The sequence below is a fragment of the Heterocephalus glaber genome, unplaced genomic scaffold, assembly GCF_053883595.1.
Source record: "Heterocephalus glaber isolate CG9 unplaced genomic scaffold, H.glaber_assembly_v1.0 deba00001465, whole genome shotgun sequence".
Classification (NCBI taxonomy): Eukaryota; Metazoa; Chordata; class Mammalia; order Rodentia; family Bathyergidae; genus Heterocephalus; species Heterocephalus glaber.
Window position 1 is genome coordinate 4,355,821 of NW_028258312.1, and position 18,310 is coordinate 4,374,130.

Sequence of the window (18,310 nt, forward strand, 5' to 3'; positions counted from 1 at the left end):
AAAAGATTACCTATTGAAACAGATTCCCAATTTAAAGGACCTTAATCTATCTGAGATATATGCAGAACAAATGGAAGGATTATTCAACACATAGGTAATACATATTAGTAAACAGAAACATAAAATTTATAAGAGGTAAATATTTAATAGTTCCCTATTAATGGCCACTCTATATATAATAGAAAAGTGATCACTTAAAATCTATTTAATTATTATGTTCAAGATAAATTTACCCACCAGTATTCTGTGGATGATATGAATACTGCTAAACATAGTATGAAAATTTACCTTAAACACACTGAACATTATATGAGGTAACATCAGTCATGCAGTCAATATCAAATAAAAGAAACAAGAAAAAATAAAAATGGATGACTGGAACTAGTCAACAATATGGTATAAGTAAGAACTGTAATTAACCATTTCAAGAGATCTAAAGAAAGTGTTAATGTCCACTTAGTTTATGCCCACACTGAAAACCAATATCAAGTTAATATTTTTTTAAAGTGAAAAGGAGATTCAAAGTGGTTCCTTGAACAAATGAAGTTTCCATATAATTTTAACTTGAAATGTTTATGTAATTTAGGAGTAGAATTTTAAATTGACTAGTCTAGGTCAGCAAACCACTGACCAAATCCAGCAGCTGCTTCATTTTGTAAGAATAAATTTTGCATTTTGAAACAGTTTCTAAATTACAAAAGAATAATATTGTGTGATATTAAAGTTATATGCAGGGACTGGGGGTTTAGCTCAGTGGTTTTGCCGCCTGTTGCACAAGCAGAAGGACCCGAGTTCAATCCCCAGTACAAAAAACAAAGCAAAACAAAAATACATGCAATTCAAATTTCATAGTCATGAATAAAGTTTTATTGAAACAGGGCAACATACTTTCAACTCTGTGCTGTGTCTGCTTTCACTCAACAACCAAAGAGTTTAGAGTTGCTGCACAAACCACGTGGTCCTCAATACATAGGATATTTACTGCCCATCTCTTTATTGGCTCTTTTTCTGGTCTAAGTAGCTGATCTCAATCTCATATGTTTCCTATTTTATCTCATCATAGGCTAGAGAAAGTTCCTTCTTTTTCTCCTTCTTCTTCTTTTTTTAACCAACATGGTAAGTTTTCCCTTGCCTAGCGCCATGTTGTATCCTCATTATAGGTTAGTGACTCTTGAGTCCTTCAACTCAGCCCAAGCCCCAGTTGCCTCTATAGCTATCTTTTGTTCTCATAATGTTTACTTTCACTTTCTCTTCAAATTTCATTTCAATTGAGGCAGGTCTGTGCATGCCCTACCGAGGTCCCGAGTCAAGCAGAAGACACCGAATCTCCCCGCTGCAGACAGGCAGGTCTGCCCACGCCCTACCGAGGTCCCCAGTCCTGTGGAACATGCCAAATCAGCCGGCTGCTGACAGGCAGGTCTCTGCACACCTTACCGAGGTCCCGAGTCATGTGGAAGATGCCAAATCACCCGACTGCAGACAGGCAGCCACCTGGTTCCACACTACAAAGACACAGAGGACACCAGACCGCCAGACCAAGGTACTGAGTCCCGCTGCTCCCGGCCCAGAGGTAGGGGTGTCTCAGCCGTCGTCCCACTGCTCCTGGTCCAGAGGAAGGGGCTTCCTGGCCACCATCCCTCCGCTGCTCCCAGCCCATAGGAAAGGGCTTTTGGGTCACCATCCCTACCGCTGCTCCCGGGCCCTGTCCCACCTCTCCCAGCTCAGAGGAGGTAATGCATGCAGGTGCTAACAGCCCCCTGCCCCAGTCAAAATGAGAAAACATGTAAATAAGTCTCAAAACCAGACTTCCAGATCACCTACAGCAACCCCAAAGGGAAATGAGATGGAACACTCTGATACTCAACCACCTGGACCCACTGAACTGCCAACAAAAGGGGATCTGGAAAAAATGAAATCAGAAATAATTTCTCAGATAACAGGAGAAATTGTGCCCCTAGTGCAAGACATGATTAATAAATCTAGAGAGGAGCTCAGGAACATGATGGAATCCAAACATAAGAAACAAATGGAATCCATAAAACAGATGCAGATAGATTTCCAGGACATGAAAAACTCCATTGAAAGTCTACACAGCAGAATGAGCCAATGTGAGGACAGAATTTCAGATATAGAAGGTAAGATTGCAATTAGTGACCAGGAAAAGAAAAATTGCTTCAAAATTATAAGGGAACATGAGAAATCAATCCAGCAGCTGCTAGATGATGCAAAGAAGAATAACAGAAGACTGATCAGAGTCAATGAAGAAACACGACAGATTGGAGAGGACATAAAAAATCTCTTCACAGAAATAATGGCAGAAAACTTCCCAAGCAGGCGAAAAAAGCTTGACATACAGATAAGTGAGGCATATAGGACTCCAAATAGCCTTGATCAAAAAAAAATCTACACATAGGTATATAATTGTTAAGATTCCAGAAACACAACAGAAGAACAAAGTTCTACAAGCAGTCAGAGAAAAGAAACAAATCACATACAAAGGAAAGCCCATCAGAATCACAGCACACTTCTCAACACAAACCATCAAGGCAAGAAGAGCTTGGAGTGACATATTCCAAGCCCTCAAAGAAAACAGCCTCCAACCCAGATTGGTGTACCCTGCAAAACTACCTTGCAAAATTGATGGAGAAATAAGATACTTTCATGACAAAGAGCACCTTAGGAAATTCGTGAATACCAAACCAGCACTCCAAAAAATTTTACACAATATCCTAGGAACAGACATTGAGGATCACAACCCCAGGAAGCAAAGCAGAATGAACCCATCTGGCATGACAAGAAATTAAATGGAAAGGGGAGAACCCACCAAAAAGAAAAAGTCGTGGCAATAACAAGTCAATACGTTTCAGTTATAACCATCAATGTTAATGGTCTCAATTCACCAATCAAAAGAAACAGACTGGCAGAATGGGTCAAGAAGCAAAATCCAACAATATGCTGCATACAAGAAACACACTTAATTCAAAAGGAAACTCATAGACTGAAAGTTAAAGGGTGGAAAACAATACTCCATGTGACAGGAACCCGAAAAAAAGCAGAAGTAGCTATCCTCTTTGCAGATCAAGTAGATTTCAAACCAACACTGATTAAGAGAGACAAAGAAGGACACTACATCCTTGTAAAGGGAACAATCCAAGAGGAAGAGATGACAATCATAAATATCTATACACCAAACACTAGTGCACCCAACTATATAAAACAAATACTAACAGACATGAAAAGTCATATATGCACTAATACAATTGTAGTGGGGGACCTCAACACCCCACTGTCACAAATAGATAGATCAACTAGACTAAAAATAAGTAATGAAATTCTAGAATTCAATCGAACTCTTGAACAAATGAACTTAACAGATATTTACAGAGTCTTCCACCCCACAAAATCAGAATACACATTCTTCTCAGCTGCACATGGGTCATTCTCCAAAATAGACCACATACTCACACATAGAACATGTTTAAGTAAGTGCAAAGGAATTGAAGTTATCCCCTGTATATTATCAGACCATAGTGCGATGAAATTGGAGATCCATAACAAAAGAAACTCAAAAAATTTCATAAGCACGTGGAAATTGAACAACACACTTCTGAATAACCAATGGGTCACAGAGGAAATTAAAGAAGAAATCAGACAGTTCCTTCAATTAAATGACAATGACACTACAACATATCGGAATCTATGGGATACAATGAAAGCAGTTCTTACGAGGGAAATTCATAGCAATGAATACGCATATTAGGAAAACAGAAGGAACCCAATTAAACAACCTGATGCTGAACCTCAAGCTTCTAGAAAAAGAAGACCAGGACAACCCCAAAGCTCATACAAGGGAGGAAATTATAAAGATCAGAGGAGAAATCAATGCAATGGAGACTAAGAGAATGATACAAAAAATCAATGAAACCAAGAGGTGGTTCTTCGAAAGAATCAACAAAAATGACAAGCCTTTAGCCAACCTTGTCAGAAAAGGGAAAGAAAAGGCCCAAATCCATGCAATTAGGAATGAAAAGGGTGAAATGACAACAGACCCAGCAGAAATCCAGAGGATCATCAATACCTACTTCCAGAACCTATATGCCAATAAGATGGGCAACACAGAAGAAATGGACAGATTCCTAGATACATATGAATTACCAAAGTTGAATGAAGAAGACCTAAAAATTCTGAACAACCCAATATCAACCAATGAAATTGAAAACAAAATTAAAAACTTATCAACTAAGGAAAGCCCGGGCCCTGATGGCTTCACTGCTGAATTCTACAAAACATTAAGAGAGGAACTGCTGCCACTGCTCTTTAAACTCTTCAACGAAATTGAAATTGAAAGCGAAGCAATAATCCCAAATTCATTCCTGGAAGCAAGCATCACCTTCATCCCCAAAGCAGAGAAAGACCCAAATGAAAAAGAGAACCATAGGCCAATCTCACTAATGAACATAGATGCAAAAATCCTTAATAAGATACTGGCAAACAGAATGCAGAAGATCATCAAGAAGATCATACACCCTGATCAAGTGGGATTCATCCCAGGGATGCAGGGATGGTTCAATATACAAAAATCAATCAATGGAATACACTACATCAATAGAGCCAAGGACAAAAACTGTATGATTATCTCCATAGACCCAGAAAAAGCATTTGACAAAATCCAACATGCATTTATGATAAAAACCCTACAAAAAATTGGAATAGATGGCCTCTACCTCAAACTGATAGAAGCCATCTATGAAAATCCAACAGCTAATATCATACTAAATGGTCAAAAACTGAAATCCTTCACACTCAAATCAGGAACAAGACAAGGATGTTCACTATCACCACTCTTGTTCAATATAGTTCTGGAAACATTAGCCATGGCAATTAGACAAGGGAAAGAAATAAAAGGAATAAAGATAGGTAATGAAGAAGTCAAATTGTCATTATTTGCAGATGACATGATACTCTATATAGAAGACCCCAAGAACTCCACCAAAAGTCTTCTAGACTTAATAACCAAATTCAGTCAAGTAGCTGGTTACAAGGTCAACACACAAAAATCAATAGCTTTCCTCTACACCAATGACAGAGTCACTGAGAGAGAAATAGAGCAAATAATTCCTTTCACAATAGCATCCATAAAACTGAAATACCTAGGAATCATCCTAATGAAAGAAATCAAAGACCTCTTCTCTGAAAACTATGGCACTCAGAAAAGAGAGATTGAAGATGATATCAGAAAATGGACAGACATCCCCTGCTCCTGGGTAGGAAGGATTAATATAGTGAAAATGGCCATACTTCCAAAACTGCTATATAGATTTAATGCAATTCCAATTGAGATCCCAGCAGCATACTTCATGGACCTTGAGAAAACAATCCAAAAATTCATTTGGAACAAGAAGAGACCCAGAATAGCAAAAGCAATTCTAGGTAACAGAGACATGGCAGGGGGTATCACAATTCCCAACCTGCAACTATACTACAAAGCTACTGTGATAAAAACAGCATGGGACTGGCAAAGAAACAGACTTGAGGACCAGTGGAACAGATTAGAAGATGCAGAAACAACGCCAGACACACTCAGCCATCTCATCTTCGACAAAGGAGCCAAACACCCTCACTGGAGGAAAGATAGCCTCTTCAATAAATGCTGCTGGAAAACTTGGGCTTCAATTTGCCAAAGATTAAAACTAGACCTATATCTCTCACCATGCACTAAACTAAAATCAAAATGGATTGAAGATCTAAATATTAAAATAGGAACTCTGAACCAGTTGGAACAGAGGTTAGGTAGAACCCTTGAAGACATCGGTGTAGGAAAAGTTTTTATGAACAAAACCTCAGTGGCCCGTGAACTAGCACAAACAATCAACAAATGGGATCTCTTCTTATTAAAAGGCTTCTGCACAGCAAGAAAAACCACCAGAAGTGTGAAGAGACAACCCACAATGTGGGAAAAAATCTTCACCTGCTCTTCCTCAGACAAAGGTCTACTATCTCGAATCTATAAAGAACTTAAAAAGATCAGACCTCCCAAATTTAAAGACCCAATCCAAAAATGGGCATCTGAAATGAACAGACATTTCTCAGACAAAGAAGTAGAAATAGCAAATACATGAAAAAATGTTCAACATCACTGGTCATTTGAGATGCAAATGAAAACAATGCTGAGATTCCACTTCACTCCAGAAAGAATGGCTGCTATCATGAAATCAACCATTAACAAATGCTGGCAGGGCTGTGGGGAAAGAGGAACCCTGCTCCACTGCTGGTGGGAGGGTAGACTGATGCAAGCACTGTGGAAATCAGTATGGAGATACCTCAAAGAACTAGGACTGGAAGTCCCATTTGACCCTGCTATTTCCCTGCTGGGGATCTTCCCCAAAGAATTAAAAGAATCATACCACAGTGATATATGTGCACCCATGTTCATAGCAGCACAGTTTGTAATAGCTAAAACTTGGAAACAGCCCAAATGCCCATCAACTGGAGACTGAATCAAGAAAATGTGTTTTTTTTAATAAAATGGAGTACTACTCAGCCATAAAAAATGAGAAATTAGAGACATTTATAGCTAAATGGATGCACATTGAGGTGATACTGTTAAGTGAAATAAATAGGACACACATGAATAAATACTGAATAGTTTCTCTGGTGTGAGAACCTGAAAGTGTAAATAAGGACTAAATGTATAATAGGTAATGTGAAATAGGAAGAAAAGGGGCAAAGGGGAAGGAAGTGGGAGGGCTAGAGGAAAGGATAGAAGGGAATGGGTTTAATATGAGAAAATGGAAAAATAGGAACAAATTCTTTGCAAATAGGGAGGAATGGAGGGGTTGAAGGGAGGGCTGGGCAAGGGTGAAAAATAAGAACCAAGAGAGACTATGTAAAGGTGCAAACGTCCAATGATGAATGTCATTACATTGTATACCTAAAATGTACCAATGATTAGAATGAATAATTGAAAATGTAAAATCGGAAGAAAAGTTCCAAAGGGGTAGGGGTAGTGGGATGGGCAGGGGAAAGGAAAGAAGGGAAAGGAAAAATGATGAGAAATGGAAAAAATGGAAATAAAGTCTTTATAAATAGGGAAGGGTGGAGGGCATGAAAGGAGGGCTAGGAATGGGAAAAAAATAAGAACCAAGATCCATTACGTAAAGGTACAATTCCCAATGAAAAATGTAATTGTGTTGTATACCTACAATGTACCAATAAAAGAATTTAATTAAAAAAAATTTCATTTCAATTAATATAGAGTTGATTAAATTTTTTTTTACAGATCCTCTTTGGTCTAACATCAACTTACCTCCCAACATTATCTGCCATTGCGATGTTCATGCTTTGTAAATTTTGAAAAATAAAATGCATGTCCTCATTTTCTGCCATTTGTTTTGCCTTTTCTTAGAATGTACTCTCTGCCTATCATGAGATCTTTTGCCAGAGCTAAGATCTTGGTAAATTTCAAGGCCCAAAGATACTTCAGTCCTCTCAGTTGGAATTATCCTTCTGTTGAAAAGATGGCTGTAGTTCTTATATCTATCTCATATTAGCTTCTCTCCTTTGAATCTCCTTATTAAGTTGATTGTATGAGAGATATATATTCTCATTTTGAGAATTCTTGCCATGAATAAAAGCAACAGGAATAAGATAGCAAGATGTGCTTCGCACAGAAACAATCTTGTTTGTAAAAATACGAAATTTGGATCTCTTAACAACAAAAAGATTTCAAAGCAGAACGTGAATGAGCTCTGTACTCAGAATATATCCAAATGTGTGTGCCAAGACATTACGCCCATAATATAGTTCATTTAGATTCCTTTGTTTATAGTACATAATTTCTTAATTATCCTTTTGTGAAATAAAAATAGGCCTTAAGAAACATGAAATCAAAACTGCATTTGTTTGCAAAATATAAATTCTAAATTCAAAGTAGCAACTTCATTGACTTTAAATGTTAAAAATTCCCAAAGTAAAAGGCAATCTTAACTCTTTTGACCTTCTGAATGGGATCTACAAAGGAAAGGTAGGTTATTTTATTTCAGTTGAATAGAGACCAAGTCTCAGCCTGCACTTACACAGTATGAACAACAAAGGACAGCAAGCCAGTATCACTCTGCCTTCATATATAAAAATATCTAATTGAAACATGTTCTTTCTACTTACCTATGAAAGCACCAGGATAACCTCATACAACAGAATTACAAGATTATGCATGTATCAAAAATTTCCAAACTCTCCTCCCAACACTATTTTAGTATACCTATTGGATAAGGCAGGTCATTTTGAAAAACAATTATTAGATTTATTGCTGATTCCTTATTATCAGTAAATTATACAGTTGGAGGTCAAATAGTGTTTAATATTAATTCATAGTCAGCCTCTCTCTAACCACACACACTACCCACATACATTGGCTAGTTGATAATTATTCAAAAGGTCAGATCTGTAACCAAAAGGATTTTATGTGGCAAAAAAGACACAGAATTAAATAACAGGAAGTCAGAAAACAAGAATGTCCTTTTCCTTTCAATTATTTTCAATCATTCCGATTATATCAAGAAGAAAATCTCAATTTGTGCTACTATGGTTTTAGCCCTGCTAATCTTTGATAATCTCTCTTCTAATAGAGAACAGTCCTCAGGCTTGCAACCTTCAGTAGGCAAACATTTCTAGCTATAATTTAATATTAATGCTATGCTTTCATGAAATTTATTTGTATAATTTGCTTCTATTTATGAATATACAATTTGCTCTCATTTTTTTTAGTTTAGTGTAAATAAAGCATTCTTTGTAAATAAGTTTTTGTTTACAAAGATAAGGTTGTTTAAAGAAAAATATTAAACAAATTACAGCACAGGCAGTATGCACTTATGTCAGAAAACTTAATGATATTATACAGAAATGGAAAACATTTGGTTGCAGCAGATACTCAGTAAAGTCAAATGAACCTAATCTATCAACCTCCCTGTGGTTCACTTATCTACATAACTGAGAGAAAGTCTTCAAGCTTCTAAGACATCAGTAGTTTGTAAGTCAGCAGCAGGAAAGGGGAGGGCACATTTGATAATGTTTAGAGATGTTTCGTTGCCACAGTTGTGAGGAAGTTTACCACTGGTATCCAGTGGGTAGAAGCCAGAGGCACTGCTAAACATCCTTTAATGCACAGGACAGCCATCAGGACAAAGAATTATCTGGACCAGAATTTCTATAGTGCCTAGGTTGAGAGACTGTAGTGTAAGAGAAGAGAGAAAGGTATTCATGCAGTATCTTTACTTATCAAGAATCACCCTCCCAAGGGCTGGGCATATGATGCATGACTGTAATCCCCAAACTGTGGGAGGCTAAGGCAGGAGGACTGAAGTTCAAGCACAGCCTGAGCAATTTAGCAAGACCTTGTCTCAAAAAAGAGAAAAAAATGCTAGGCGTGTAGTTCAGTTGAAAGGCTCTGAGTTCATCTCCAGTAACAAAATGAATAAATAAACAAATAAACAAATTTCTCCAGCATCTCTCCAGATACTGCTCCTTTCTTCACCTGATCTTTGGCAGTGGTAAAATAATGCCTGAGCCAAACGCTGACCCAAATCCTTCTCCATTTTATATCACTGGCCCAACCACTGCCACCCCTCTACAATTACAATGCTAATACTATGTCATCAACATTTTGCCATAACTTCCTAATGAAGCCACTGAAGCTATGAAATTTTCCAATGATCCTGCAACAAGTAGATGAAAAACTAATTAAGGCAAAGATTAATATAACTTGAGTAAAAACTTGACTCCAGCTGCTACTGACCTCATGAAAAATTATTCTTTGGCCTCAGTGTTAGGGTCCCTTGACTCGATTAAACACCGTATTTTGCAGAATAAGCCTAATTTTGAAATTTGAAGAAAAAAAAAATCAACATCCCTTTTCTTAGATATGTTAATTTTCCCAACAAGGTTTTAAAAAGTCAGAAACTGCCTTTCAGCTAGAGAAGAGAAGAGAGGGAGGAGGAGGAGGAAGAGAAGGAGGAGGAAGATGAAGACAGAGGCGAAAAGAAAAAATATTACAAAAAAACAAGTAGTAGTGGAAACAGTTCACTTGTTCTTAAACAAATAGTACTGCAAAAACAGAACGCACACATATATATGTCTGAGGGTTAGGTGTTTACAAGAAATTTCTTTGAAGCTATTTTGTGGTTAGTGTCCTCTCTCTCTCTCTCTCTCTCTCTCTCTCTCTCTCTCTCCCCATAAAGCTCTCCAGAACAGTGTATGAGGCAACACCACACCTGTCTTTTTCCTTTTGCAAAGTCAGGAGTTATTTTTAACTTTGTAACAATATTTAAACATGGCAAAATAGTGTGTTCTTAAATCAGTGATCCTATTACAGTTTTCAGTTGACTTTAAGGTTCTTTACAATGAGTGTATTTCCAAATACATAGAGGTTGGTATAGCTCAGAGGTGTTTCATGCTTTTCAGTTCAACTTGCTTTAACTCCAAATTCTGGGACACCTGTGGTAAAGTGATAGTGAAGATGAAACTTAATCTCTTTCATTTCAGAGGGGCCGGGGATTTAGCTCAGTGGTTTCGCCGCCTGCTGCACAAGCTCAAGGACCGGAGTTCAATCCCCAGTAGCAAAAAAAAAAAAAAGATATTCTTGCTCTTTCATTTCAGAGCCAGAAAACATGCTGCCTACTGAACAGTAGCATTATTTTCGACACCCACAAGCTGCAGAGGTGGCAGTGACCAGTACTCCCACTGTGAAGAAAGAAAACCAGTACTGAGTGAGATCAGGGTCATAAGTACATAAATTTATGGAGAAGATACACAGGTTACACTATTTTCCTTTTACTGTGGTCACTAGAATGGAGAACCCTCAAAGACAACATAAGGGGAAATCCAAGGACAAGAGAAATAACGGCCAAGGAAATGGCTTGGGGAGGGAATTGACCAAGAGAAGAAGGGAGAAGGAAAAGAGAGGATCTAATTCTTCACTGGCTGTGTTGTTGACTGAATTGTGTCCCCTCCAAGTTCATATGTGGAAGCCCTTGGCCCTAATGCAGTGGCATTTGGAGGTGGGGCCTTTGGGAGGACATTAAGTTTAGGATGAGGTCATGAGGACGGGACCCTCATGATCAGATACATACTTTAAAATGAGACACTACGAAGCTCCATTTCTCTCTCTTCTCTTTTCCCTCATCCTCTCTGTCTTCTGAGAACATAAGAAGCTGTTCTCCACAAGATAGAAAAAGGAGAAAATGAATTAGCTAGCACCTTCGTCTTTACCTTCCCAGCCTCCATCCAGATCTGTGAGAAACAAATGCTTATTACTTAAGCTACCTAGATATTTTATTACAGTAGCTTGATCCAAGAGTGCTAAGACAAGCCAAGAACACTGAGTGAAGACCTTCTCTTAGAAAATGCACACTTTCCATTTTTCTTCAGTTCAAATTTGCTGAGCACCACCTGGGCCAGAGTTACACACCACTATTGGAACACACGGCTTCTCAAGCTGAGTTCCTCCCTTCCACAGTGACGCACTCCTGATCTAGTCCTGCTGTCCCCTCAGCAAGCTGGGATTCCTATGTACCTAGCAGATCTTTGGGAAACACAGTGGTTTTCCAAATTTTGGAAGGGGAAACTCAATAATTACTTGGAGGTAAAGAGAGAATATTTTCTGACTACAGAGTAGCTCTACATGGACACTATTCAATATTGCAAATTGGTCTGAAAGACATTTTTTTAAAGAAACTCTACCTCATAGTTTAATATGGATACACAGATTTATGGCCTAAAACAGAGTTTTCCAACTGAGTCACCCAATTAGTAGCATGTGAAATCACATGAATTTTTCCAATACTTTTAATAAAATTAAATAGCATTGAATAGAAAGTGTTAGAGTATATTGTTGGTAATAAGAATGTGCATTATCTCATGAAATTGTTTCTGTTTCACATACATGCACATCTCACTATCTAAATATATATATATAAATATATATGTCAAGGGTTGTCACATAATTATTGGCTATAATTGAGTTTCCACATACATGTTTTTGTTTCTGCAAATCAGGTTAGACAGTGGGTATTGATGTTCACTGCCTAAAGTAACAATAGTAAGTGAAATAGCAACTTTTTAAAAATCCAAAATAATTTAACACATTGTTATTTTTCCCAATTATCTTTCATTTGGTTTTTTCAGCTTATATATCAGGGAATGCATTTAGTTTAGTCACAAGTGTTCTTTGTATCTGATGCAACAGGTATAAGCATAAAGTAGAAAAGTAACGAGAAACTAGAGTCATTTATAGCTAAATGGATGCATATTGAGGCCATACTCTTAAGTGAAATAAATAGGACACATATGTATAAATATTGAATAGTTTCTCTAGTGTGAGAAAATGAAAGTGTAAATAAGGATGAAAATGATTAAAATGAATAATTGATAATTTGAAATAGGAAAAGGTCCAAAGATGGCGGGGTGGTGGGAGGGGAAAGGGAAAAGGAAGAGAGGAAGGGAAAAATGATGAGAAAGAAAAAAAAAATGGAAACAAAGTCTATGTAAATAGGGAAGGGTGGAGGGGGTGAAGGGTGCATAGGTAATGGGGAGAAAATAAGAACTAAGATACATCATGTTCAGGTTAAAAACACCCAATGATAAATGTAAATGTATTGTATACCTAAAATGTACCAATTAATATATAAATTTTTAAAAAGTAACTAAAGAGAGGGCATAGGTTTGTATGCACAAGGCCAAATCCCCACCATGAAACAGACCATCCCAATTGCTGTCATTCCATGCGCCAAACCACTGCGCAGAATCTGAACCACAGGCAAGCTCTCCTCTCCATCAGAAAAACCTTTCAAAATGCCAGTTCCTCAAATCACTGGGCAAAAGACCAACTGCTATCTAGGATATAGAACTCTGAAGAGGATAACGACTAACTCATATTTTTTAAGTAGAACTGAGTTTGTTAGTATATTGTGATTTTTATAAATCATAATTGTAAATATTTTCAAATGTTATTTTAAAAATTAGTTTGCATGACACTTTTAAATAACCCATCCACATACATCCATAACTCCCGAAAGGAAGTTATTTCCTCTTCCCTGGTTTGAATGGCTACACATGGATAAAAGCTTCCAGCACCTGCCTTCACAAGTACCATCCAGTGGCTTTATGGTTAGAGCCATGGAAATGTAGCTCCCCTTGAGTTCCCAAACACATCCTCAGTTTCCATTGTGTTGTTCCAACCATCATTAGTCTGATCTTGAAATGAGGAGTCACGAGTTTATAACAAATAGTTTTAACAGAGGACCCAACAATTCCCAAGTTAATCTGATGGGGATTGTCTACACTCTGAAGCTAATCCAGTGGCACCACACAACACCAGAAGCATTGTTCTCTTAGCATGTCAATGACAACTGTGCACTAATTAATTAAATGTGTTGTCCTTAGAGTTACCACTGGCAGGCAGATTTGATTCAAGACTGAGAAAAAAGACTTCAAGCCAATGAACGACCTCAACTTGGTCACCAGGGTTGGAAGGAAGGAGGCTTTAGTCACTTATCAATATCTAAAATGATAATTCTGTTGCATACTTTGGATTTATAAATTCTTAATAATCATATCTGGAATACTGGTTGCTTCATATTTTAGGTTTATTTTGTTGAAAAATATAACTTGGGTTATGAAACAATAACATTTCTCAAAGTCTTAACCAAATAGTGTAAGTATACACTTCGCCAATGCTGGCATCTACAGAGAACTTATCCAATACTACACAATGCTGCTGAAAACAGCCACAGAAATACAAATTTTTAGCTTTTATTCTCAAAATACTTAAATCCTGCTATTTTTAAGATAGCAAAAGACTAGATAGCAGAGAAAGAGTCTTAGCAATATATGATAGGTTTATATTTATCACCCCAAATTTACAACGTGTAGCACCAAACTTAAAAAAAGAAAAAAATTTAAAATTCCTTTGGTTTTCCCTATGTAGTCTACCATCTACCATCTCATATATGTGTATAATTGACAGGGTTTTTTCTTCCCACTTTCCCATCCCCCAAATTGAAAGAAATTTCTCAAGTTTCCTGATGGCAAACCTTCTTTATAAAGACAACATATATTTACAAGTCAGAACCAATTAGATGATCTGGGTTAGATGTTACTCAGAAGGCAGTTAGATGTGCTGCTGGGACAGTCCCTGCAGCAGCAGCAGCAGGCTCTTTCTCTACTATGTGGCACTTTCTGGAACTGCAAAGAAACAATTTTAAGTTGATTGTCTCCTCAATCAAAAGTTAGCACTGCACCACTGCAACCCATCTTAGAATTATGATAGCCTTTGAAACTTACAGAAAGAAAAACTTACATTTCATTTCTACGTACATACAAGAGACCTTCAGGTGACCGTTAAAATAGTGGATCAAAAATGGATCTGTGTAGATATTACCCAATGCTCAAAAATTGACTTTTTAACTGAATTTTTATTCAGAAGTTTTGCATTTTTTACACACACCACTTGTACTCAATGAGCCTTTAATATTAACAGCAAAGCAGAGGAAGGGAAGTGACCCTTACATCCTCTCACTGAGTACCAACAGACAGAAGAACCTGCTCTGTGTGGTCTCTAATGGCACTTTAAAAAAAAAAAAAAAAAAAGTGGCTGTTAGCTAAATTATTTCCAGCAAAATGAACATGAAAATGAAAATGAAAATGGAAAGTAAAATTACACAGAAGTTGCAACTTGTCAACAGTTGAAATTACATCTTCACATTCCCTGCAATAAAAGATCTGCATAAACCGAGTGTTGAAACCAAGTCACCCTACCCATGGACAACTGAAAGGAAGGGAGAGAAGGAAAGGAAGGAAAGAAAAACAATTCAGTGGATGAAAGTGTGAGGACATATGGAATCATTCTCACGGTGGAACCGCTACCTGTTTGGATCTTCAGGGGCAGAGGTAAGAGCCATTTCTGCTTCCCTAGGGAGACGGGTTTTGCATACATAATTTAAATAAATCACTCCAGCCCAGGAAAGAAGAGCGGCAGAACTCTTCTCCCTAATTACCACTGCCTGGCCCCTTGTGCTGCTTTCCCTTTAAAGCCACGCTACTTCATTATCCTGCCTTTAACTCTCAAATGATTCATTGCCTGCCCCCTTAGCTCCAGAGCACACTCTGCAGGGAAGCTAGTATTTAAGTTTAATTTCTAGTGCCACTGGCTTTGGAGAGCTTGATGACAGTAAGGAGGAGGAATCTAATTTAATAATGTTGTCATGATTGGGAGGGACACCCTCCGACCCCCACCCCACCCCCCCAACAGGAACTAAACAGGACCCTCTGGCGAGCTAGCACAGCGAGGAGCAAAGACACTATTTGAGAAAGAGGGGCCCACGTGCGGTAAAAGCTGTCACCCAGAAGTGGCAGCCGGGCGAGGAGGACCCCAGAGGGCGGGAGAGTCGGGGCCTAGGCGCTCGGGGGACAGCAGAGTAGCACCTGAGAAAAGCTGAGCTCTCTCCCAGAGCCTGCCTGGGGGGAAAATCAAGGGCAGAGAGACTCCCGCATACACGGGAGCTGTCGCTCCGAGAGGGGCAGCCCCATGCACGCTGCAGCCGTCCCCAGCCCCAGCCCGCATCTCCTCGGAGCCCGCGCGGTGCAGGCGCGCCCTCCTTCGCCCCTGCCTTACCGTCCCAGCTCCGACTCCACCTCGAAGAAATCGCTCAGAGCATCCCTGTTGGAGCCGTCGATCCAGTAATCCGGGACGAGGCTCCCGGCCCCCGGGGCTGCACTGGCGGTGACCGAAGAGCAGGACGAGGAGGAGCAGGAGGGCACGGTGACTTTGAGCATCTTCGCGGCGGGACTCCGGAAGCCGGCGCCGCTGCAGCCGCTGGCCGAGCTGGAAGCCCCGCCGCGCCGCCGCCTGCAGCCGAGCCGAGCCGAGCAGGAGGTGGCGTCCTCAGCGCGCTCCTACCGCGCCGCCGCGCCCGCGGGAGGGGGCGGAGAAGGGGTGCGCGGCCAGGGCGTGCGGAGGGAGCCCGGAGTCGCCGGCAGCCGGGGCGAGGCGGGCAGGCGCGGGCACCGCGGAGCACGCTCTCTCCCCTCTCACCCTCCCCACCTGCCCTCCCACCTCCTCTCCTCCCCGTCCCCAGCCTTTTCAGCCCCCTCCCTTTTTCCTTTCTCCCTCCGGAGCTGCGGCGGCGGCCGTGCCAGCGAGGGCGGCTCCGGATGCAGGAGCCTGGGGGCGGCACATGGACCCGAGCATCATCCCACGCGCCCTCCTTCGGGAGCCCGGAGCCCGGAGTGCGACCGCGCGCCAGGGGATGCGCGCTCTGGACTGGATGGACAGAAAGGGACCTACATGTTGTGGGCGCAGCGCATTGCTCCTTGAGATGTCTCCTGGCCAGTCGCTCCCGCCCAGCACGAGCTAGCCATCTCTTTCCCGCCCCTGGGTCAAAGCTTATCCTGGTGGCACAGGAAGGTGGCCTTTGGGTGCCGATCGCCCAGGGCTCCTGTGCCCTGACCCAGTGAGACCGGGAAGAGAGGGGACGGCCTAGGTCCACCCTGACCTAACTCACCTTTGAGTGAAGTCTTCAGTCGGAATAGATGCTCTCCTTGCTGCTGATGGCACTGCTGGAGTGCCTGAAAGGGCACATGCTTGGCCGTGTCTAGTTCAGTCTGAGCATCTAAAGGCCAGCAACAGAAAGCGGCTCAGAGAATTGCATGTCTAGAAGGGCCCTGGAGAAGCCAACTTGTGGAACCTTCTGCCTTAAGGCAGGATCTGTCACCATTCAAGACAGAGAAGATTGCTACAGTTACAGCTCTTTCTGCTCCCCAAGAGATGCAAGATGTGTATCCAATCCTAAGCAATCTAATGTCCATCGCCTGCCATGGCTATTTTAAGTACTGGCTGAATGTATATCACTTATATTTCTACCCTTGAACTTTTTCTTTTCAGATTTCAGCATAAACAAGTAGTTATTATATCATATATATATATATATATATATATATATATATATATAAAATCTCATTTCTGCCTAAATAATTCTAGGCCTTTTAATCTTATTTTACAGGTATTACTTTTAATCCCTTTCCCCCCCAACTTCTTTCCAATGTGCACTCAACTCTTCCAAGTAAGTGTCCATTCCTGAGAACACTATTCATGATCATGGTCCAATATTTTCCTCTAGTTTATGGATTTCTTATTCTTAATTGGTTCCTGACACATAGGTGAAATAACAATCAAAAATCCAATCAAATAGTAATAGGAATGCCCTAGTTGATTAGAAATGAAAAGTCAATGCAGAAACTACTCCTCACAGTAATATTAGAGAATAAGTTCATGCTCCATTTACAGATGCTCCAAAAATACCAAGTACAGGTTCATACAAGTTCCATTATATCCCAGAATGATTATTTGGTGTTAGGCCAAAATGCTTCCATGACATTGGTTTTTAAAGAATGAATTCATTGATCTTCATGTTAGAAAATCAACTTAATAAGCACAACAAGGTAATAAAACTCTCTAAATTATTACTAAGTTTCCCTTGTCTTGCAGTGATTGGTGGAAAGGTGGCATAGATACTAAGCCTTTTGTATTCACACCTCTTTGAAACAAGTCCAGGAGTGACAGCCCTACATGTTAACACTTGTCTGATGTTTGCATTTCTTTTTCAACTTAGGTCCAAAGCAAGCACCTTATATTAAAGAAGATGGTTAAGCCTTTTTCCCCTACTATTTTAGGGAACAATGACAAAGAAACATCCATTTCATGGTTCAGAGGTGATTACAGAATTCATTCAGCAGCTGTTTAGACACCTGACACCTATCCTTTTCATAAATGACTGATGCAACTAATTGAAATTTTAAGAGAGTACAGTAGTTCAACCTTATCTGCAGTTTCACTTCATGATTTCAATTGCTTGTAGTCAACCAAGGTCTGAAAATATTAAGTGGAAAATTTTAGAAATAAACAACTCATAAGTTTTAAATCTCTCACTGTTTCGTGTTATGATGAACTCCTGTGCCATCTCACTCTGCCCAGCCCAGAGGAGAATCATCCCTTTGTCCGGTGTATCTTCTCTATACACACTACTGCCCAGTGGTCTCTTAGTAGCCATTTCAGAGTATGTATGCATGGGGAAAACTCCGCAGTATACACAGGGTTACGTACAATATCTATGGTTTTGGCATCCACTGGTAGTGTTCGAATATACCCCTTGTAAGAGGAGGGGGTTATTGGTTTTTGTTTATTTTATGAAGGTTACATTTATTTTTTAAATACATGAAGTATAAATAAATAAAACATTAAAAACAGATGGAACAGGGT

The 18,310-nt window shown here is 39.7% G+C and overlaps 1 protein-coding gene across 4 annotated transcripts in view; it reads right to left on the reverse strand.

Moving 5' to 3' along the window:
• Camk4 (calcium/calmodulin dependent protein kinase IV) overlaps positions 1–16,653 on the reverse strand; it is a 224,522-nt gene extending 207,869 nt beyond the window's left edge. The window contains exons 1-2 of one of the 4 annotated variants that reach the window (XM_021255863.2): positions 16,557–16,653; positions 15,668–15,901 (exon numbers count right to left, since the gene is read on the reverse strand). In XM_021255863.2, the coding sequence (XP_021111522.1) occupies positions 15,668–15,828 (161 nt within the window). In that variant the 5' untranslated portion in view covers positions 15,829–15,901; positions 16,557–16,653. Of the gene's footprint in view, positions 1–14,919; positions 15,037–15,667; positions 16,045–16,556 lie in introns of those variants that run through there. The other 3 variants (XM_004841772.4, XM_021255864.2, XM_087180865.1) reach the window with 3 other exon arrangements.
• Positions 16,654–18,310: the final 1,657 nt, after the last annotated feature.